Consider the following 22,256-nt stretch of genomic DNA (forward strand, 5'->3'; position numbering starts at 1 on the left):
CCACCTGATGGACACCGCCCCCATGAAAACCGCCCCGGGTCGCTTCCCCCTCTTCCATTTCAAGCACTCCCCGCCCCACACGCCCCCAGCCGGCGCCCACATGTGCTACGACACCGCTGCCTTGAGCCTGTCCATGGCCCCGGAAAGGCCTGCCGCCGGCCAAGCCGCGATGGAGAGCCACCCCTACGGGCTGCCCCTGGCCAAGAGGGCGGCCGCCCTGGCCTTCTCGCCGCTGGGCCTGAACCCACCCCCCTCTGGTCTCCTGGGCGAGAGCGGTGGCGGCAGCGGCCTCCCCTCACCCCCTAGCAGAAGCTCCTCCTCGGGGGAGGGCACCTGTGCCGTGTGCGGGGACAACGCGGCCTGCCAGCACTACGGGGTACGCACCTGCGAGGGCTGCAAAGGATTCTTCAAGGTAAGAACCAGAGGCTCTCTCTCGGGCCCACCTGCTCCCCCGCTGGTCCCACTGGGATTTCAGAGGCCTCCAGTCCAGTTAGCCGGCACCACATCCTAGGGAAACGCATGCGCAGGGCCAGGGCCAGTGTTCGTTGAGTTGGGGCTGCTGCCAGGGCCCGGGGCTCCAGATGGGGCCTCCTGCTGCCGATCCCCCCCTGCCCCCGCTTTTCCCCAACCCTCTCCCTTGTCGGTGCTCTGCCATCACTGCTCCTTGGTGTACCTACTGCCCAGCAGCCTCTGGGGGAAGCAGGCGATGCGCGGCAGCCACGATTGTGGCAGAGGCTGTGGTGCCCATGCGGCTGGAGGGATGACAGGCAGGTAGGCGTGAGCATGGGCAGCAAGAGGGCTTGTAACTTGGGGGGCACGTGGGCGGAGGCAGGGAGGGGCCTCCTGGGCGGACAGCCAGGGCTCCCCAAAACTTGGAACCAGCCCTGCACGTGTATCGCTACTCGAAGTCCCGTTGCTTTGAGGGAGAGCCCTATTGTCTTGTGCCTGCCCGCCCCCCATCCTGTCACCACTGCAGCGTTCCCTCTAAGCTGAGTCAGTGTGAGCCATCTCACAGCTTTTTTAGCCTCCAGCTCACACATTTTTGTCTCCGCTTGGGAAGGAGGGCTCCAGAGCAAACTAAGTGACGCAGCAGCTGAATCGCCCGCTCACAACTTTAGTAGCTCCCAAAGTAGAATGTTTGCTCACAGGACTCCACAGCCGAGAGGGAGCATGGGTCCCCAGTGTCGTACAGCTTGTCACCTTCGCTGAGGTAGTTGAGCTAGAGTTCCTAGCATGTTCTTTTCTGACACAGTCAGCCACGTTACACTTTTATAGCTTTACAGGCAATCTGTGTTCTGCTCTTGGGAGGGGCCGTGGTTCAGTGGTAGAACATTTGCTTGGCATGCAGAAGGTCACAGGTTCAGTCCCTGTCGTGCGTCGTCAAAAGGGCCAGGCAGTAAGTAACGTGAAAGCAGGGGCGGATGAAGACTCACTTGTGTCCTAAGCACTGACCAATCTTGGTGGGCCCCCCCCTCCTCTCCACACTGACCCAGTCCATTTTAGTGGTTGACCTGTCTGACCAGATAGACCAGTGATGGCAAACCTTTTAGAGACCGAGTGCCCAAACAGCGACCCAAAACCCACTTATTTATCTCAAAGTGCCAACACGGATATTTAACCTGAATTCTGACGCAATATACTGTACAAACGAAGCTTTTCGCCCTTTCCCCAACTTTGTGGTGCCCCCTTTGGCCTGATGACCTAAGCACGTGCCTAGTCTTCTTCACGGTTAATCTGCCCTGAAAGACCTCTGATTGAGACCGTGGAGAGGTGCTGCCAATCTGAATAGTCAGTACTGACCTCGATGGACCCAGGGCAACTTCATGTGTTCAAGTTTAGGGACTGCCTAGCAGGGGTAGCTTAATCGGAGGCACGAGAGAGAGAGCAGTTCCGGGTCTGGCCTGCTCACCAGTGCCACCACCTTATTTTATTTATTTACCCACTTTATTTACGTTCCTCCTTTCCCCCCAACTCCTGCCAACCCAGCAGTTCGAAGTTAATCTGCCCCTGAGTGAAAGACCTCTGCTTGAGACCGTGGAGAGGTTCTGCCAATCTAAATAGTCAGTACCGACCTCGCTGGACCCAGGGCGGCTTCATGTGTTCAAGTGTGCATTTAGGGACTGCCTAGCAGGGATAGCTTAATCGGAGGCACCAGTGGTGAGAGAGAGAGCAGTTCCGGGTCTGGCCTGCTCACCGGCGCCACCGCCTTATTTTATGGATTTAGCCACTTTATTGACGTTCCTCCTTTCCCCCCAAAGGGGCTGACACAATTCTCCTCTCCTCCGTTAACAATGACAACCCTGTGAGGTAGGTTAGGCTGAGCGTGTGCGACTGGTCTGAGGTCACCCAGCGAGCTTCCGCGGGCTTTTCCCAGGTCCTGCTAGACCATGCCGGCTGTCCAGGAATAAATCAGTAAATTCCTCTTCCCCTTTTCAGTAAAGGAGAATGTCAGTCGCTTCTTTTGTTTCTGAAAGGAAGCGTGAAATCCGTCACCCCCACAGCCGCTTTGTGACTTCAGTGGACAAACAGAAAAGGGACAGGCAGAGCGTGGCTGTAGAAGGACGATTAGTCGGGAGGAGTTTGAGAAAGGTGGCTTGGGGGGACTGAAAGAGGGGTAAATTCGCCCAGGTCACAGGAAGCGTTGCCTAACTTGGTGTTCTTCACTGTCCAGGGTAGCTTTGTGCCTAGTGGAGCCAGCTCTTTGCCCTTGAAGAACGCCTTTGGAGCTAAATACGACTCACTGTTGAGATGCGTGGTAGTCTCTGGGGGCAGCAGATTAACAGGCCCGCTCTTCTGGAATCGAGCGCCCTGGCCGTTTGAGTTCTGCGGACAGCTTGCCGTCCCGTTTGCCGTTTACACCCCTGTGCTTTGGACATCCCTGCGTTATTTTAAAAATACGTTATTTTATTTTTTTGCTTTGAACATCAGCGTCGCATTTGAGCAGCAGAGCAGCTAGACGTGTGCGGATGTTCTGGGTTCAAATCCCACTGCAGCCGTAAACAATCTCTCCAGTACATTTCTATCCTGTGTTTTCTCCAAGGTGCTGAGGAGGCAACATTCGTGCCCCTCCCCATTTGGTCTCTGCGAGGTAGTTCAGGCTAAGGGAACATGGCTAGCTGGAGGACTCTCTCAGCAAGCTACCGTGGCAGATTGGGGGTCTGAATGCAGGTCTCCCAATGTTCGAACCGCTACACTCGAGTGTAGATAGGCAGCTTTAAGCACACTTTGTTTCGGCTTCTCCCTGCCATCATGCTGTATGGGGATAATAAGACTGATCAGCCTTCGTAGCATCGTTCTAAAGGCTGCTGAACAGGGTTCCCTCTAAGCTGAGTTAGTGTGAGCTAGCTCACAGTTCTTTAGCCTCGGGCTCACACATTTTTGCCTTAGCTTAGGAAGGATGGCTCCAGAGCAAACTAATTTATGCAGTGGCCAAATTGCTGGCTCACAACTTTAATGCCAGGAGCTTACAAAGGGGAATTTTTGCAGTAGCCAAATTGCTGGCTCACAACTTTAATGCCAGGAGCTCAGAAAGTAGAATTTTTGCTCACAAGACTCCACAGCTTATAGGGAGCATTGCTGCTGAGATAAATTATAGGACGTGCTCCGAGCAGTGTCCCTTTGTGGTTCACAGGTGAGAGAGGAAACTGAGCCAGTGAGGCGCACTGTGTTCTGAGTATTGGGCTGGGGAGACCCAACTTATGGGACACCCCGGGCCAGCCCCTCTTGCTCAACCTGGCCTACCATGTAGGGTTATCGTGGAGATAAAAGGAGAACCGTGTACTCCACTCTGAGTTCCCTGGAAGGAGGGAAGGAGAGAAATGTAGGAGGGAGGGAACGGTGTCGTGTGCATCCTCCCTAGTGAAATGCCAACACACCTAATTTTTCCTTTGAGGAAAGAGCACAATTCTTCCGGAGTCCTCCTGCGCATGCCCTGTCGCTATGAAACAGAGCCACGCGTACTTCCGTTCGTCTCAGTGGGGCTTGTGCGAGTGGACTTCCGGATTACGTGTGCCTATGGCTCTGCTGCCACTGAAAGGAATGGGTGCTTTCCTATGGGCTTTAGTAGCAGAAAAGCGCAAGAGTCCAGGAGCACCTTAAAAACTAACAAAAGTTTGTGGCAGGGGATGAGCCGGTCCCCGGCCACCAATTTTGTTGCTCTTTAAGGCGCTCCTGGACTCTTGCTCTTCTCTGCTGCTACAGGTAGACTAATATGGCTACCCATCGTGATCTATGGCCTTGAACAGTATTTAATAGTACTGACTATTGCTTTTAGTACTAGTTTAATCTTTATGTTATGCAGTACTACAATTGCAGTGCATTTATCAATGTTTACAATTTCAGTGGCCAAATTCCCTGCCTCTGCTGTTCCCCAAAAAATCTTTTATAGTTTTCTGGGGCTAGGGCCTGGCCCCATATTATATATTTTTTAAAAAAGATTCCCAGATCTTACATGCAGTTTTCAGGTTATGATATAATGTGACTTTATATATTCTTTAAAAATGCATTAACAGCATCATAAATTATTATTTGTACAAATGTCCCTTTTGTTCGTATAAGCTTTTGATTTTTGGTGTTTCAACCCTGAGCATACCTGTTTTGCTAATCATTACTGAATCTGCCTTGTGAGTTTAATTTCAAAGTCACCGCATGCAAAACATCCCATAAACCTTCCAATGAACAAAACCTGGACACAACTCAGCCACTGTTGAGCAGTTTTAAATCCAGTTGATTTAAATGGGAATTATCTGAACAGGTCCTGAATTGCAACAAAAAACTGATCTGAAAAGAGCATAACTTGTGGCGGATCGTGTCCCCCTTCGTTTCTGTATCCTTGTGGATTGTGGCTGTAGTCTTAGGGCCTCTTTCCTGGGAGTGAATCCCAATGAATAAAACGAGGCTTACTTCTGAGTAGACTTGCTTAGAATTGCTCCCTGTGGTTCTTAAAAATCACTGTACAAGATATTGTTATAGACTGAAAAAGTACCTTGTACCTTTATATTTTGCATCATATTGTATGCATATATTTGTGAGTGTGTACACAGACACACACACATACATTTATTTCCATATCCACTTTTTAAAAGCTGTTTTTCATTATCTTCTCAGTGGTTTGCTTTTCTTCATTTTTTTTTTAAATTCCCTTTTGCTGATCCTAACTATGAGTGAAACCAATTTATTTTGATATCCAGCAATAATGATAGCTAAACAATCAATCTTCAGGATTTTGATTTTATTTTAATAAGGTCAGCAATAATCAGGGGAATGAACCAAGTCGAAAATTGTTCCCAAAGGAATATTAAAAGCCGAGCTAATCTAATCCCCAAAGGTACAATGCGATGACCTGGTAATTTCAGATACGATTTTGATCAGCGAGCAGGCGGCTGTCTCCCGAGCGTGGCTTCGGAACCGTCCTCAATGATTCCCGTTGTCAGTCTCTAACACTAATAAAATTGTTTTTTCCTGGAGGCGAGCATGTTAGGAAATTAATTTTATCTAATTATTCGAATTGCACTGTCGCTTCTCACGTGTTAATTAAAATGCAACTTGTCAGAACCCAGCTTCCTCGCACTGACTCTTTTCTTGCGCTGTTGTTTTCTTCAGAGGACAGTTCAGAAAAATGCAAAATACGTTTGCCTGGCTAATAAAAACTGCCCCGTGGACAAGCGCCGTCGAAACAGATGTCAATACTGCCGATTTCAGAAGTGTCTCAGCGTCGGCATGGTGAAGGAAGGTAAAGAGCTCAGCTATTATTAGCCTGCACCTCCCGCTCCCTGAAATGGCTGGGGTCTGAAGGGGGGGACGACAACTCATTCGAATGCTGTCTTTTAGAAATCACAATGCATGTCCTCGTTCTTAACCACTCCGCATTGTGGCAGTGCCTTTCTGGTGTATGCAGGATCTCTTTATTCCAGACAACAACGTGATTGTGCAGAGCATCAAACTGGGAAGCAAAACTTTTTTTTAAAGGCAGGCTTTGCCATATTCTGTCTTGGGGAGGGGGAGGGTTGTATCGCAGGTCACCTTGCCTGCCCAGGTCCTATCCTGACCCTACCAACCCGAATGCAAATATTGCCACTTAACTTCCACCTAAAAAGCATTAAGCACACATTTAATCACCATACAAATAAATGGTAATGCTTGTGATTTCTTAGAGCATGTCAGCTTTTAACTGTTTTAATACATCAGTCAACTAAAGCTTTAGATTATTAATCAAAGGGGCCAGTTGTGTGTGTTTTTTTAAAAAAAAAGCTGTTGTGTTTTGGTCTTGATGTTTTGTTGTGAGAGATTAACAAAGAAAATATGAAAGATATTTCCATTTGAGCATAAGTAATAGCTGTTTTTTCTGCATTGTATCTTACTGCATGCTTCATTCATTATATCACATATCAGGTTTGATATGATACACATTTATTTAAATATAATTTATAACTGAAACAGTTAAGAAACAAATGATTAACTGCATTTATCGTTCAATTCTATGTAGTTACTCCAGTCAGTCTAAGCCTTTTGAAATCAATTAGCTTAGGCTGGTATAACTCTTCATAGGATTGCACTGTTAATTAATTTTAACTATTGAATCTTTCAAATGGGTAATATTAACCCTTTCTCTCTCTCTCTCTTTTTAAAAAATTTTAAAGGAAGATGTTTTGGAGAATTTCTCTTGATTTCTCAGGGAATGAGTTGCAATGCTAACCCATATTTTCCAGCCAATCTTCTGATAAATTATGGGCTGCTCTAGACTTTTCGGTGGGCCTTCATGAATATTCCATGTTGCTTTCATACATGCATGTCCATTATATTTGTCTGCAAATTGCAAGTAGGTTTTCTTTGAGCAGATCTGATGTGCGTGTATAAAATACACACACGCAGAGGCCTAAATTGTGGGAAGCTCATGCGGAACATCTAGGAAATGCTTCTGCTGAACAGAAAAACAGAACATCATAATCTGGAACTGGGGCCTTTAGTCAATTGCTACCAAGGAGCACGAAAACACGGAATTCCTAATGTTTGTGTGTGCCTGCAAAATGAATGATTCCGCCAGTGACGTGCCTGTTTAGGAAAATAAGGCCGTTGTGTCTGTATTTATTGCCTTGTGGGAGTCCCAGCTGAGCTGGTGACCCTCCAGTGCTGGTCAGTGCTGTGTAGGAATTGAGCCCCCCCAAAGACTGATGGCCTCTCCCCCTTTTGCCTTCCTCCACCAGTTGTCCGCACCGACAGTCTAAAAGGGAGACGAGGCCGCCTGCCTTCCAAACCAAAGAGCCCACTACAGCAGGAACCACCCCAGCCCTCCCCACCATCTCCTCCTGCCAGCATGGTGAACGCCCTCGTGCGAGCTTTATCCGATTCGGCGCCCAGAGAACTTGACTACTCCAGGGTAGGTGTTGGTGATTTTCCTGCACAACTGGAATTCTAGTGTTTATAGCTTTTCTGGGGTTAACATCACCGAGACCCCATACGCACAGTGCGGCGGGCTTTCAAGTGTAGCCCCTTGGGTGGGTGTTGCATTTCTGGCTTCAGCATGGGGTGGTCCTTAATGAGTGGCGTCTGTTTAATCTGTCTCTTAAGCTGCCCAGGGCTTGGAGCTCTCCTGGAGTTATAACTGGTCTCCAGAGTAAGGGGATCAACTTCCCCTGGAGAAAATGGCTTGTGGGGGGGGCTCCATGGCATTAAATCCTGCTGAGGACCCTGGGCTATACCCCCAAATCTCCAGGGATTTCCCAGCCTGGAGTTGGCAACCCTGGGTACTGCAGGTGGAGAACTTGATCCATTTTTCTCTCTGTCGTGATGTTGGCCTCGCCCTCGTGCTCCAAGGTTGCATTGACCCGTGCCAGATGTGGTATGGAGGCCTTTTGTGTTTTCTAGCCTGGCAATTCCATTTTGTTCCAGAGGTCGGCCAGTGCAGAGGGTTTTGAAATGGTGAGAGTGTGGCAGCAGGATTCCATGATCTTTTTAGGTTGTGTTTTGCAAATTCAGTTACACGCTGCAATTCCCTTTACAGGGAATTACTTCTGAGTAGGCACGCAGAGGATCAGGTTGCAGGCCTTTGCCTTTTTGAGTAGAAATAAACCCCATTATAGCCACCTGGATCTACCCATTAAAGCCAGTTAGTTAACGTTGTTAGGTATGAAGTGTATGGAGTCTGAGTTTCAGTCTTCGACAAAACCACTAAGCACTTTTGGGAGCCCAGCTTTGTCAACAGAAGTTGAGATGTTGCTAGAGATTCCGTTGAGGTCAGCCCTGGGACCAAAGTCCTTCCCTCCAAATGAGAAGTTATTTACATACGGAGCAAACCACTCATATTTTACATTTTTATTGGAACTCTGTTTGGGGTATCTTTGTATGTTGATTTTATTTAACATGCAGATGGAGCGTTTTGTATTCTGGAGCACTGAATTCCAAAATGTCCAATAATATTTAATATTTAAAACTGCATTTCGCGGGGTGGGGGAGAGGAAAGGATTTCTCCTATCTTAGTAATATTCCCTAAGTGGAAATAAACTCAGGAGGACCTATTTCTCAGTAAGCTCATGACAGGCAAATGCACCAGATACGTTTTTGTATCTATTAACTTATCATGACTTATTTCTCATGTTGTTGTTCGTACCTGTTCTGTTCATTTCAATGAAACATATGCAAAAGTTCTTGGCGAATACTGTTTTTGGTGCAGAGTAATTCAGGATTTAGCATTTTAGATTTCACTGGGAAAGGAGTTTTGTTGTCCCAGTGAAAATGGTGTTTGTGGCTTTCTGCCTAATTCTGCCTGCATATGTTGCCAGGGAAATTAACCCATTTGCACGGTGGTGTATCCAGGGAAATGAGTAAGGATACCATATGTGCTTAGGTTTTGAATACTAACATGAAAATCTATAGATTTTATGGAAAGTGTTTGGGGGGGATCTTGTTATGGGTTCTGAAATTGTTAAAAGAAACTGTACTAAAACTAGGCAATGCAAGTCCTGCTTAGATTATTGTTGTTACACCAAAATGGTGGATCTTAATGGTAAAGGTGTAGAGAGAAGTTATGAAAAAGTGAAGTGGTTGGTAAAAATTATTTCAGATTCGAAGGAGCTGTGCTTCAGTACTTGAGGTTGACCTTAGTTTACAAACTTTAGTAAGAAGCATAGCTTTAGTAGTGTTGCAGTGTGATATATAGATATTGTAAATAATTGAGGAAGGAATTTAATAATTTTACTTCGGCAAAATATGGTGTGCTTTCCCTAATTCTGTGTCTGTGCCAGATAAACACAGGTTTCCTGAGTAAGAGCCGGGTCTTTCAGTGTGTTTCATAGGCAGGTGTGCCCCTCTCACACCAACTGCAGTACAGAACCAAGGCCTCCCAAATTTCATATAAACCTAGTCTATCACCATCAGAATATACTAACCAGAACTCTGACCCGGAACCTTCTTCCGGGACGACGCAACACCTAGGGAGCATCAAGTCCTGCTTGGATTATTCTGGCTTGTTGGTACTCTGTTTTTTAGAGCTGGTATTAATTTACGAGCCCATAGTAACTGTATATTTAGAAACATGCTTTCAAAAAGCAGTCGCTAGGAGGAGACTCTCTAAAGGGCATAGGCCTAATTCGGGTCTCCCACCTGTTTTTGTGCTGGTGCAGTTCCTCTCCAGACGCGGGCCATGCAAGGGAAATGTGAGTAGATCTTCAAACATAACAATTCTCTGTTCGGGCAAAACCCGGATTGATATCAGAGAGAATTCTACCTTGTTCGGTGATGTGGAGTGTCGGGTGGGGAGAAACAAAAACCAAGCAAACCGCAAAGCTCTCTTTAGGACCGAATAAGATGTTGTAATGTAGGAGACACATAGATTTCCAGCCCCATTTTTTCCCTCTCAATGCAGCAAGAGGGACATTTGCAGTGTAGAATCAGGGGGCAAGAGGTGTTTAACCCTCCCTTTTCTGGCTAATTCTCTCTTATTAATCTCTGCTCCCCCAGTGGGGTGTCTAGGGTGTGGCATATTCAGGGAAGATTTCGTAGGCAGAAGAAGGGTTAAGCATTCCCTTCTGGTCATGGATTCTCCTCTGTACCTCCGTTCTATGCTTGCAATTCCGGCTGAATTGGTTAATTTGGGGATGATGTGATACACTTGCAAAGATAACGTCTGCTAACTCTTTAACGCAATGGTTAGACCAAACGCCCCTCATTTCGTTAGCCCGGACAAAAATATCCCTGGGACGAAAGAGAAGGTTTGTGCTTCATTAAGGACTGTTATAAAACATGGTTAACAAAGCCGTTTGAGGACTAAGTGGCCGCTCCTATTTCCATTTTAAAACAATCTTTTAAAAAAATCACGAATAAACTCCCAGACAGAGGGGCACAGGTGGTGTCATATGTCAGAGCCAAAGTTCCCCTGATGTGAAGGTTGTTGAGGTCCCCAACGGGGATTGGGGTCGTGGCCCTAAGGAAGGGCTGGGGGGGGGTTAACCCTGTGCCATGAAAATGGCCCCTCAGGGGCAACGCTCCCTCTAAGCTGTGGAGTCTTGTGAGCAAAAATTCTACTTTGTGAGCTACTGGCATTAAAGTTGTGAGCTACTGAATAAATTAGTTTGCTCTGGAGCCCTCCTTCCTGAGCCAAGACAAAAATCTGTGAGCTGGAAGCTAAAAAAACTGTGAGCTAGCTCACACTCACTCAGCTTAGAGGGAACACTGCTAGGGGTGCTTTAAGTCCCTGGCAGGAAAAGAAGATGGTATAATAATCTACACTACTTGGATCCTTTTCCCTGCTGGGTCTTAAGAAAGCCCGACGGGGGGAGGAGTAAACCCCCCTCTTGACTGTGCCATGATCCCAGTCCCAAGGAGGCCAACCCTTAGCTTCTGGCTAGGGCGAGGCCGCACACGAGCAGTGTGCTCCTGTAGAGAGTCCTCCCAATGGAAGATCGTTGAAGTGAGTCCCTGCAGAGTCCCTTTGCCTGGCCTTTCACCGTGAAGAGTTCCAGCCTCCTCTCGTGGTGTTTGGGCCTCTATTTCCTTGTCGGCGTGAGGGGACGAGCGCCACCCATCCCCAACGTTTCTGTGGTGGGAACCAAATTCATTCAACAGCTTATTTATTTATTATTTAACAGTGCCGTCAAGTCGCAGCCGACTTACAGAGACCCGGTAGGGTTTTCAAGGCGAGAGGTGTTCAGAGGTGGTTTGCCGTTGCCTGCCCCTGCGTAGCAACCCTGGTATTTCGTGGTGGTCTCCCATCCAAATACTGACCCAGGCCAACCCTGCTTAGCTTCCCGAGCCCTGGCCCCCGCCTGATGGAATGAGCTCCCGTATGAGATTAGGGCGCTGTGGGATTTATTACAATTCCGCAGGGCCTGTAAGACGGAGCTCTTCCACCGGGCTTTTAGTTGAGGCAGCTGGTATTTCTTGGTGGTCTCCCATCCAAATACTGACCCAGGCCAACCCTGCTTAGCTTTCCGAGCCCTGGCCCCCGCCTGATGGAATGAGCTCCCATATGAGATTAGGGCCCTGTGGGATTTATTACAATTCCACGGGGCCTGTAAAACAGAGCTCTTCCACCGGGCTTTTAGTTGAGGCAGCTAGTATTTCTTGGTGGTCTCCCATCCAATACTGACCCAGGCCAACCCTGCTTAGCTTCCCGAGCCCTGGCCCCCACCTGGTGGAAGGAGCTCCCATATGAGATTAGGGCCCTATGGGATTTATTACAATTCCGCAGGGCCTGTAAGACGGAGCTCTTCCACCGGGCTTTTAGTTGAGGGAGCGGACGTCCCCGTCCCCCCCTTTCTGGTTGGCCTCCCATCAGTGGCCTGGATTCGAATAGCCATCAGGGATCCCACACTCCTGTCCCATCTTAATCGCCGAGACATCTGATCAGCGTAGACACGGTTCTAATCTGTTGTTTTAAAGTGGTTTTTAATTGTGTTGTGTCTTGCTTTAATATTGATGGAACCCACCCTGAGCCTGCTTGTGGGAAGGGCGGGATACGGGTCCAATCAAATAAAAATAAAAATAAATAAACGAGATTGGAGTAGCCTGGGCAATCCAGGTCAGGGCGAAGGGGTAGTGGAAAGTGCTATGAAGTCATAGCTGGTTTAGGGAGACCCTGTAGGGTTTCCAAGGCGAGAGATGTCCAGAGATGGTTTGCCATTGCCTGCCTCTGCATAGCAATCCTGGACTTCCTTGGAGGTAGGGTTGCCAAGTCTTACCTTTAGCTGGAGCGGGGGACTCCCGGATGTTTCCCGGAATGCGCGCACCACAACCACATCACCCGGAAGTGACGTGATCACGCTGGGGGCGGGGGCACGACCATCCGAGGGAAAACCATAAAGTTTTCCCTCGGATGACCGTGGCCCAACCCCCAGCATGCCCAGTGTGGTCGCATCACTTCCAAGTGACGTACACGTCACGTACTTTGGGGGTGGGGTTCTCCCCGGGGCCTGATCCGGTGGCAGCGGGGAACGGGCCTCTGGGGCGGGGGTTTCCCCGCCCGCCCGGGGGACTTGGCAAGCCTACTTGGAGGTCTACCATCCAAACCCTAACTAGGCCCGACCCTGATTAGCTTCCGAGATCTGACAAGGTCAGGCTAGCTTGGGTCATCCATGTCAGGGCATGATAGTTTGCAACACCATCCATTTCAGAGGATTTTTAGCAGGGCTTTCTCCCATTTTTTACAAGGGTTGCTATTTTTTTTTAGTGGTCCTGATCAATGTTCCCTCTAAGCTGAGTTAGTGTGAGCTAGCTCACACTAACTCAGCTTAGAGGGAACACTGGTCCTGATCCAAGTAGCATTGGCAGATTGCCACCTAGAAGTCCCGTCTTTCCTGCAAAAGCGCCCATGGAGCAAGAGAAGCTGCTGGGAGCAGTGGATGCTTCCTTTCCATTCCTTCCTGCCTCCCGTTGCTCCCTTTCCTCCACTTCCTGTACTGTGGCAAACCTGAAGTTCCACTTGCTTCTAGGCTTGCCAAGTCCCCCCAGGGGGCGGGGAAACCCCCACCCCGGAGGCCCGTTCCACGCCGCCAGCGAATCGGGCCCCGGGGGGAACCCCACCCCCAAAGTACGGGACATGCACGTCACCCGGAAGTGACGCGACCACGCCGGGCACGCTCAGAAGCTAAGCAGGGTTGGCCCTGGCTAGTATTTGCATGGGAGACCACCAAGGAATACCAGGGTCACTATGCACAGGCAGTGGGATGCTCAACGTGGTTGCGTCACTTCCGGGTGACGTGGTTGCGGCACACACGCGCACTCCAGGAGCGAGCCAGGAGTCCCCCGCTGCAGCAACAGGTAGGACTTGGCAACCCTACTTGCTTCCCAGACGGAGGAGAAGGAGGAACCTGGGAAGGTCTGGGGCGGAAGGCGCTCGCCTCTCCCAGCAGCAGTGACCTCTCCTAACCTTAATGTAAATACGGGATTTCTGGGGAGCGATTTGGTGATCCCTCTTGGAAGCGTCTCTGTACCCATGGTCTAATATTAAGTATCATTTTGCTTCCTTTCAGTGTCTTATCCCCAGGCAATAATTTTATACTATTGGTGTTGGATAGGGTCCCTAACGGACTGGAGGGGGGGGGAGTGTCCTGTCCCTTTAACTGAGGCCTAATGGATTGTTATTTGCTAGGTGATGTTATTTACCTTCAGGCCCTGAACAGCTGCCCCTTTCCCAGGGGTCGTTTCGTAGAAAAAGAGCTAGGGGAACTCATTAGCATAACTTATTAGCATATGCCACACCCCCTGACTCCCGGTGGGAGTGCGAGGAAGCCCCGCCAAGGCCCTCCCTGGCCCCAGGCAGGCAGGGGTGGGGAGAGGCAGGGAGGAAGCAACTTACCCTCCCTCTTCTCCTGCCTCCTCCTGGCTGAATGAGGGCCGGAAGCGGGGTGGCCGGAAGCAGGGGCGGGGCTTCGTCATGTGCCCCGCCCCCGTACCTCACCCGGGGGAACTGCGATCCCCCGTGATCCCCCCCGAATCGACCTCTGCCCTCTCCACATATTTAGCCTCTCTTAAAGGGACAGAGCCCTGACCTGGAAGGCCCAGGCTAACCTGATCTCATCAGATCTTGTAAGCTAAAGAGGGTCGGTCCTGTTTCGTACTTGGATGGGAGATCACCAGGGAAGCCCAGGGTCGCTACACAGAGGCAGGCAGTGGTGAAGCACCTTTGAACGTCTCTTGCCTTGAAAACCCTCCAGGGTCTCCGTAAGCCCGGCTGCAGCTTGACGGCGCATTCTTACCGCCAGAGGTTCTGCATGAAGACATTCCTTCGGACCAAATTCTGTAGCCTTTACTCTCACCCATTTACATATTCTGCCGCTACTCTGATACACAGACAGATAACATAGATCAGCATATATCACTTGCTTAAGATATATTACCAGAGAGGCAAGGTGTTAGGACGTGGGCGGGGATCAGACACGGAAGGTCTGCTTCGGAGGAAGAGTGGCCGCACATCCTATTTCCACGGCACTGTTTGCTTCTCTCCACTTCCTCTGCATCAGCAGGAAGAAGAGCAAGAGGCAGACCCTGCCAAGAGAACAGGCGCCACGGGGAAACCCCTCTCCTAATAGTGAGTGACAGAAAGGCCTTTGTCCAAAATTCTCACGGAGGAAAGGGAGCTGAGTTGGGTATGTCAGCCTGGTGGCAGTGTGGAATTAATGGGCCACATTAATGGACTGAAATATTTTACTCCATTAACAAGACCCCGTAGGAGAGTGGACATCAGATTGTTCAGCCATCAGTGGCAGGTACTTACTTACATAAGTTCTTGGTTTTTTGTAAGTATTTACAAAAATGCTGATTTGTGGCAACCATCTTAGAAGATGGATTCCCCCTTGACTCTCACACAAGGAGAGAGGTTCTTTGCTAGGGCCCATGCACCATCTCAGAGCCTTCAGAACAATCACTCAGACTCATATGCAAATGCATGCAGATTTCACTGATCGATGAATGACCGCAAAGTATGACTGATCCACTTCAAGCGACGCCGGGGGGGGAAAGGAATGCTGCCGGAACACGCCTGGACCTTACAGCCGACCAAACTCCGTCGACTACGAAATGTGTGTGATTTAATGATATATGTTGTCCTCCCTTACCCCCAGCATTGTTAGTCCCATGTGAAATTCAGGAGTAACTAAATCGCTCAGAGCTGGCAGCTCTGCATGGATTGAGCGATCAATAAATGGAAAGATTATTATTATCATCATCATCATCATCATCATCATCATCATCATCATCTTTGATCGGGCAGCAGTCTCATTGACCAGGTGTCCACCTGGAGACTCTGCATGTACTTAAAAATGCTTCAAGGCAACAAGAAACAAATGCAGCCACCATGTCACCTGTCCTTTCCATCCCTCTCCTCAATGGCTGCCTTTGCTGTAGTTTGCGTGGTTCTCGTTTTGGCTGAGGGCAGACAGGAGTGCGGGTGGGGAAAGATGTGCAAGAAGTGTGTGTGTGAATCAATGTTCTCCAAAACGTTCTATCGTTAACAGCCTTGTTCAGGTCTTGCAAACTGATGGCCGTGGCTTCCTTTACTGAGTCGATCCACCTGCTGTTGGCTCTTCCTCTTTTCCTGCCGCCTTCAACTTTTCCTAGTATTGTTGTCTTTTCCATTAACTCTTGTCTTCTCATAATGTGACCCAAGTAGGATAGCCTCAGTTTAGTCATTTGAGCTTCTAGGGCAGTGGTGGTGAACCTATGGCATGGGTGCCAGAGGTGGCACTCAGAACCCTCTCTGTGGGCACGCGTGCCATCGCCCCAGCCAGGCCCAGACCATCATTAAAGTGTCGAATTCTCTGCCAAATAATTTTAAGTAAATGAAGCATTTGGGATTGCTTTCCTTACTTTGTTTGGATCGTCTTAAGTTAATGTATGAGTTGTTTTTTCTAAAGTAAAACCTCAGTATTCAGGTTAAATTGCCGTGTTGGCACTTTGCGATAAATAAGTGGGCTTTGGGTCGCAGTTTGGGCGCTCAGTCTCTAAAAGGTGCGCCATCACTGTTCTAGGGAGACTTCAGGCTGGATTTGATCTAGAACTGACTCATTTGTCAGTTTGGTGGCTCATGGTACCCATAAAACTCTTCCAACGCCACATTCAAACTGAATCCATTGTCTTTGCGTCAACTTTCTTCGTTGTCCAACTTTCACACCCATATGTAGTAATGGGGAATACGGTGGCATGAATTACCTTGATCTTGGTCTCCAGCAACACACCCTCACACTTGAGAATCTTCTCTCGCTCCTTCGTGGCTGCCTTCCCCAGTCTCCATCTTCTTCTGATTTCTTGGTTGCAGTCTCCCTTTTGGTTGATGATGGAGCCGAGGAACAGAATGTCTTGAACCATTTCAGTTTCTTCATCATCAGCCTTAAGGTTCTGTTAGAGCCATGATGAAATGGAGCAAAGGCAGCGCTGTGACTTGTAGTGAGCCAGTCTGGTATAGTGGTTACGAGCACGGACTCTAATCTGGGAGAACTGGGTTTGATTCCCCATTCCTCCACCTGCAGCTGCTGGAGTGACCTTGGGTCAGTCACAGTTCTCTCAGAGCTGTTCTCTCAAGAGCAGTTCTTGAAAGAGCTCTCTCGGCCGGGCCCCATCTACCTCACAGAGTGTCTGTTGTGGGGAGGGGAAGGGAAAGGAGATTGTCAGCCGCTCTGGGACTCCGAGTGAAGGGTGGGGTATAAATCCAGTCTCCTCCACGTCCTCCTCCTCCTTCTTTCAAAGGGACGGTTGTTCTCTCCCGGTCAGGACACAGCTAGTTTCTCATGAACTTAGAGTCGGTCTCAGTGTTTTGGGGGGCTTGGGCAAAAGCCCAGGGTGGGGCCAAGAAGCACTGTCCCATGCCCACCGGGTCAAGCAAGGGGCAGTTCTTGTCCTGTACAGGGTGGGGAGGAACTACCACCACTTCAGGGAATCAGCTGCCCAGATCTTTGCCCACGCCCTGAACTGGGCAAGTAATAGTGACAGCATCAGGAGGACCTATTCTTCCGTCAGGCAGGACAACTGCCCCCCATCATGGGATCCAGGGCAGCTGCCCTGATTGCCCATTGGCTAGAAGAAGAAGAGAAGAAGAAAGGAAGAGATTGGATTTACACCTCTCCCTTCACTACCCAAAGGTGTCTCAGAGCGGCTTACAAACTCCTTTCCCTTCCCCTCCCCACAACAGACACCCTGTGAGGTGGGTGGGGCTGAGAGAGCTCTTGACAGAAACTGCTCATGAGAGAACAGCTCTTGAGAGAACTTGTGACTGGCCCAAGGTCACACTAGAAGCTGCATGTGGAGGAGTGGGGAATCAAACCTAGTTCTCCCAGATTAGAGTCCACACTCCTAATCACTACCCCAAAACACTGTCAAAAAACTGCAACAATACAAAGAAGAAGAGGAGTTTGGATTTATACCCCGCCCTTCACTACCCAAAGGAGTCTCAGAGCAGCTTACAAACTCCTTTCCCTTCCCCTCCCCACAATAGACACCCTGTGAGGTAGGTGGGGCTGAGAGAGCTCTGACAGAAGCTGCTCTTTTTTCAAGAACAGCTCTTATCAGAGCTACGGCTTGCCGAAGGTCATCCAGCCAGGTGCAAGTGGAGGAGTGGGGAATCAACCCGGTTCCCCCAGATTAGAGTCCACGCACGTAACCACTACACCAAACTAGCTCTCCGACTAGGACCGACCCTGTTTCAGTTCACAGTGACTGGTGGTGTTGGAAGCCATTGCAACAAAATCGTATTGTTATTCACTCCCTTGGGCCCCAGGTTTGGTAGTTCAAAGCTAATTAATTTCCCTCCTCTTTCCTGTGATGTGGCTAGTTAGATCTAGGGCTGAACATTAATATGACCCATGGAATTCTCTCCTTATGTTCATTGAGGAGAAGTCTATCAATGGCTATGGTGACTAGCCGTGGTGACTGAGGGGAACCTCCACGGTCAGAGGCACTAATCCTCTAAATCCCAGAGCAGAAAGCAACATCAGGGGAAGGCCTCAGCCTGTTGTTGGCTGTCCAGAGGAACTGACTGGCCACTGTGTGTGATAGGATACTGGACTAGAAGAACCACTGGTCTGATCCAGCAGTGCTCTTCTTATGTTCTTAATTGCCTCTCTTTTTAATTACATTTGGGGCTGTTTGCATGGTTGGGGGGTGAGTATGCCTAATTCAAGAGGTCCTACCCAAAGCAGTGTGATGTAGTTTAAAGATGGCGGCTTCGCTTTTTCTTGCAGAAAATTCACGTTCCCAAGTTGCTTTTTTCTCCTGCCACAGAAAGCTTAGCGGTAATCTCCCCCCATGTTTTTTGGGGGGTGAAAGCGTAAGCAGTAATTCCTAGAGCTCTCCTAAGTCACTTCCAGATTTTCCCAAGAAGTGACATAGTGCTGCAGATGATGTTTCTAGGCTCCCCTCCCCCAATTATTTTCTCCTGGTACTGTTCAGAGTGGGGGCAGCAACTTGGGCTGCCAGTGGAAGGCCTTCTAGGAAGCACCAGCGGGCTTGTGTCTGTCTACATGGGATAGTATGGCACTGAACTGGCATTTCAAAAGCAGGGAAAAAACTGGTCTTCATAAAGATGGAGAAAGCAACCAACTAGGGTTGCCAAGTCAGAAACTTACCGCAGCGGGGGACCATAGAGTTTTCCTTCAGATGACCATGGCCCCGCCCCCAGCGTGCCCGGCGTACCCGCATCACTTCTAGGTGACGTGCACGTGGGGGTGGAGTTCCCCCCGGGGCCCGATCCGTCGGTGGTGGGGAACGGGCCTTTGGGGCGGGGGTTTCCCCGCCCCCCGGGGGGACTTGGGAAGCCTACAACCAACCAGGATTCAGCGTGCTGAGTTGGAGTGAAGAATCTCACCAACAGCAACTGCAGAGTCTGGGCCTAGAGTGGAACCAATTCACATCTCTGAGAGTTGTGCCAGAGAATGTATGCCGAAGCAGTCATCAAGAAATATCATTCCTGGTGAAAAATCAGGGGACGTTTCGGGGTGGGGGCTTGGTATCTCTTTAAAAAAAAGTGAACAGGAGGAATTTTGACGTTCGCTTTTTGCCTCCCTCAACATGCCAATAATTAGAGGTACGCAATCCCTACAAACGTTTGTAGATGAATTATATTAAGCATAATCAAAATCGACCTTCCAAATTCACACCGAAGTTCACTTTGGATAGGCCAGCTTTAGCAGTAACTGCGTATATGCTAATAATCAGGTTTGGCCAGCTATGATTTATGCCTTGGTGGTAGAAAAGACAGAAATAGGACCGGTTATTAAAAAGTTGGAATTCAGCACAATTCATTCAAAGGGGGTAGTGGGAAGGGGTTGTCGGTATATTGCAGGATAGCAAAGAAACGTAAGGAGTGGATTGAGGGATGAGGATCATTTTCCCCCCCATCATAAATGGGTGTGGGTCCTTTATCCAAGCCCTGAAATCACTCTGGAGGTTAAAGGAGACCTGGGGAGCATTCTTTTACACTGAAGTTTCTTAATTTGTCTAAAACATTGCGCTTAATTAAATGTTAGAATTTATCCCGCATCCTTTTAATATTGTCTGATCAACAATGTTGGAGGCGCACTGGAAAATGGCGGCAATGGGATCACTAAGAGCTTTCCTGCCCGGGTGTTTTCCCTCACTTTCACCGTGCATGTCCTTCGGGTTTTCTTTTGAGTTCTGCGTTGTCTTTCGCTTTCACCGTGCATGTCCTTTGGGTTTCCTTTTGAGTTCTGCATTTTTCATCCCCCCCCCCCGCACTCAGTTGGCTTTCTGGTCGCTGTTTCCCTGTGTTTTTTGAGAGTGGTTTTGTGACCATTTCCCCCCTTGCTTCACTTCTAAAGCCGAAGGTAATTCAAAAGCATACAGATTCCTGTGGATTTCCCCCCTCTCTTTCCCCGCCCCTCAGGGTCCACTCCCACTGCCCCCACAGAGGTCGTTCCTCCCACTCAGCAACTTTCACTATCCTCCCTCCCATCAGTGTACAAGCTCCATTACGTTTTCCTTAGATCGAATTTTAATTATTATTTTTTTTACAAACTAGTCTTGGTAGTATTGGTGGGGATGGTGGTGGGGATGGTGGAGGGCTCTCCACGTCTTCCAAGCAACAGCTGTAGCTATTGGGGGTGGGGGAGGGTGGACATTTTACAGAGTGCCGGAGGAGGACGTCGGTCTTAAAGGCACCATCAGACTCAAACTTTGTTCTGCTTAGGACAGGACTGTAGAATGTGAAATGTTCCGCAAAGGGGGCTGCTGTTAAACTGGGACATCCCGGTACTGTGCTCTTCCCTGAACATGTAGGATCTTAGACCTTTTTTGCGGTTATGGCACCACATTTTGTGCATTCCCCCTTCCCCACGCCACGTCATGAGCTGCTCCCGGGTCAGGTGGGAAAAAGCATGATGGGGCAATGTCACAACACAGGGTCAGGGACTTGGTAGTTTGGTTCAGCCATCGCACAAAACCACAGTTTAATTAAATTAAGTGTAATTAAATTAAGTCAGTGTGTTTATCGGAATACAGGCCACTCCGCCAACTAGGGTTCATTAGGACAAAGCTTGAGTCCAGTGGCACCTTTAAGACCAACAAAGCTTTATTCAAGGTATACGCTTTCTTGTGCTCGCACACTTCTTCTGATTCAGTCGTTCATTAGGGTTTGTCAGAACAGGGTCTGATGCTATATTCTGAAGTTAGCTTAAAGTTCATAGGCTCCGGTCACACGGGCTGGAAAATGTGGGGGGGAAGCGTGGCTGTTTGCCCCGGAGCAAAATAGCGCGCGGCTGCGCGATCAGACGTCCGGTTGAGGTCCCGTCGAGGTCCCGTGGTTAGGGGGTAGGTGCCAATCACACCACAGGCAAAGAAGCGGGGCGGCAAACGGGGTTGTGTTTTTTTTTTTAAACTGAAGTGTGCACATGCTCCGTTGGGTACTTGTGCGCATCCCATGGAGACTTGGGGGGGAAAGCAACTTTTTTGCGAGGGGACATGGGCGGGCGCCGGATGCCACCGGAAACGCGATCAGATGCCCGCCCTTGCCCCGCGGTTTCTGGAAACTAGTACCTCGGAGGTACTAGTTTTTTACCCCGCATCTTCGGCGGGAAGCCTCAGGTGAGCCACGGGAGCTCTACGTTTCCCAGATGTGGCGGTGTGATCGCGCCCGGAAAATCCACCTATCTTCCGTCTCTGTAGCGTGGCTAATGCTCCGTGTGACCGCAGCCATAGTATACAATTAGTTTAACCTAGTTTGCATCACAGTTTCATGTGGTGTCTGAATGCAGACATCCTGGCTGAATCTTGATTTAATCCTGGCTTGCTCTCTAGTGGTACCCTCCCAGGCTACAGGATACAGGAAGAAGGAAACGAAACCAGCATTTTTAGAGGGAAGACAGGGTTGGTGATTGTCTGCAGCGACTAGCTGCAGAATCCTGGTCGCACAAGCTAGCCTGTAGTCCAAACAAGCCATGATTTCGTGTTCCGTGTGAACCGAGCCTGTGTATTCCTGGGGAGAGGTAAGAACCTGGTCTAGGGATACTGTTTGAGGCAAGAGCTCCGTGTCACATATGCATCATTCCACACTGACCTTTGACATCTGTGGCAGCAGGTTAGCCTAAACTTCAGCATTCGTATGATCAGCACGTGCACATAACCTTTGACCTAAAATGCATATTCGTGGGGGTTTTTTGCAAATTTTTGACTTATAAATATGGGGAAAATAACTTCATTTTGAAAAGTTTATGTTTCTATACTGCCTTCCTTTCAAAGAGATCAAAGCAGTGTGCATCAAGCGGTGGTGCCTCCTGTGAGCGATGCTCCCTCTAAGCTGTGGAGTCTTGTGAACAAAAATCCTGCTTTGTGAGCGACTGGCATTAAAGTTGTGAGCAAGCGATTTGGCTACTGCATAACTTAGTTTGCTCTGGGGCCCTCCTTCCTGAGCCAAGACAAAAATGTGTGTGCCGGAGGCTAAAAAAAAGTGAGCTAGCTCACACTAACTCAGCTTAGAGGGAACACTGCCCATGAGGTAGGTTAGGCTGAAAGATAGTGACTGACCCAAGGTCTCCCAGTAAGCATTGCAGCGGGACAGGGATCTGAACCCAGCTGTACCCAGTCCAAATCTCAACAGTCTTTCTGCTGTGCCATGCTGCCTCTTCTAATCGTGTTACTTGAATAGTAAATAATGGAGGTAACAGGGCAGGTAACTGAGCAACTTTCTAATGGGCTGCAGTCCTGGAAGGCCACTGATGTACAGAGAGGGGTCACATAGGTCAAAGGGTCACTTCTTTCCATGTGGGGTAGAGGTTCCGGGGCAAAGGGAGGCGGGACTTCAGCCCCAGAAAGGTGGCAGA

General features: G+C 49.1%; 1 protein-coding gene across 1 annotated transcript in view; it reads left to right on the forward strand.

The window, feature by feature from the left end:
• Positions 1-22,256, forward strand: part of NR4A3 (nuclear receptor subfamily 4 group A member 3) — a 36,836-nt gene that overhangs the window by 536 nt on the left and 14,044 nt on the right. Inside the window, exons 2-4 of the mRNA XM_015420748.1 lie at positions 2-412; positions 5,602-5,731; positions 7,203-7,375. Coding sequence (XP_015276234.1) covers positions 2-412; positions 5,602-5,731; positions 7,203-7,375 — 714 coding nt within the window. The remainder of the gene's footprint in view (position 1; positions 413-5,601; positions 5,732-7,202; positions 7,376-22,256) is intronic.

The sequence above is a fragment of the Gekko japonicus genome, unplaced genomic scaffold, assembly GCF_001447785.1.
Source record: "Gekko japonicus isolate JY-2015 unplaced genomic scaffold, Gekko_japonicus_V1.1 scaffold1618, whole genome shotgun sequence".
In the NCBI taxonomy this organism is placed as follows: domain Eukaryota; kingdom Metazoa; phylum Chordata; class Lepidosauria; order Squamata; family Gekkonidae; genus Gekko; species Gekko japonicus.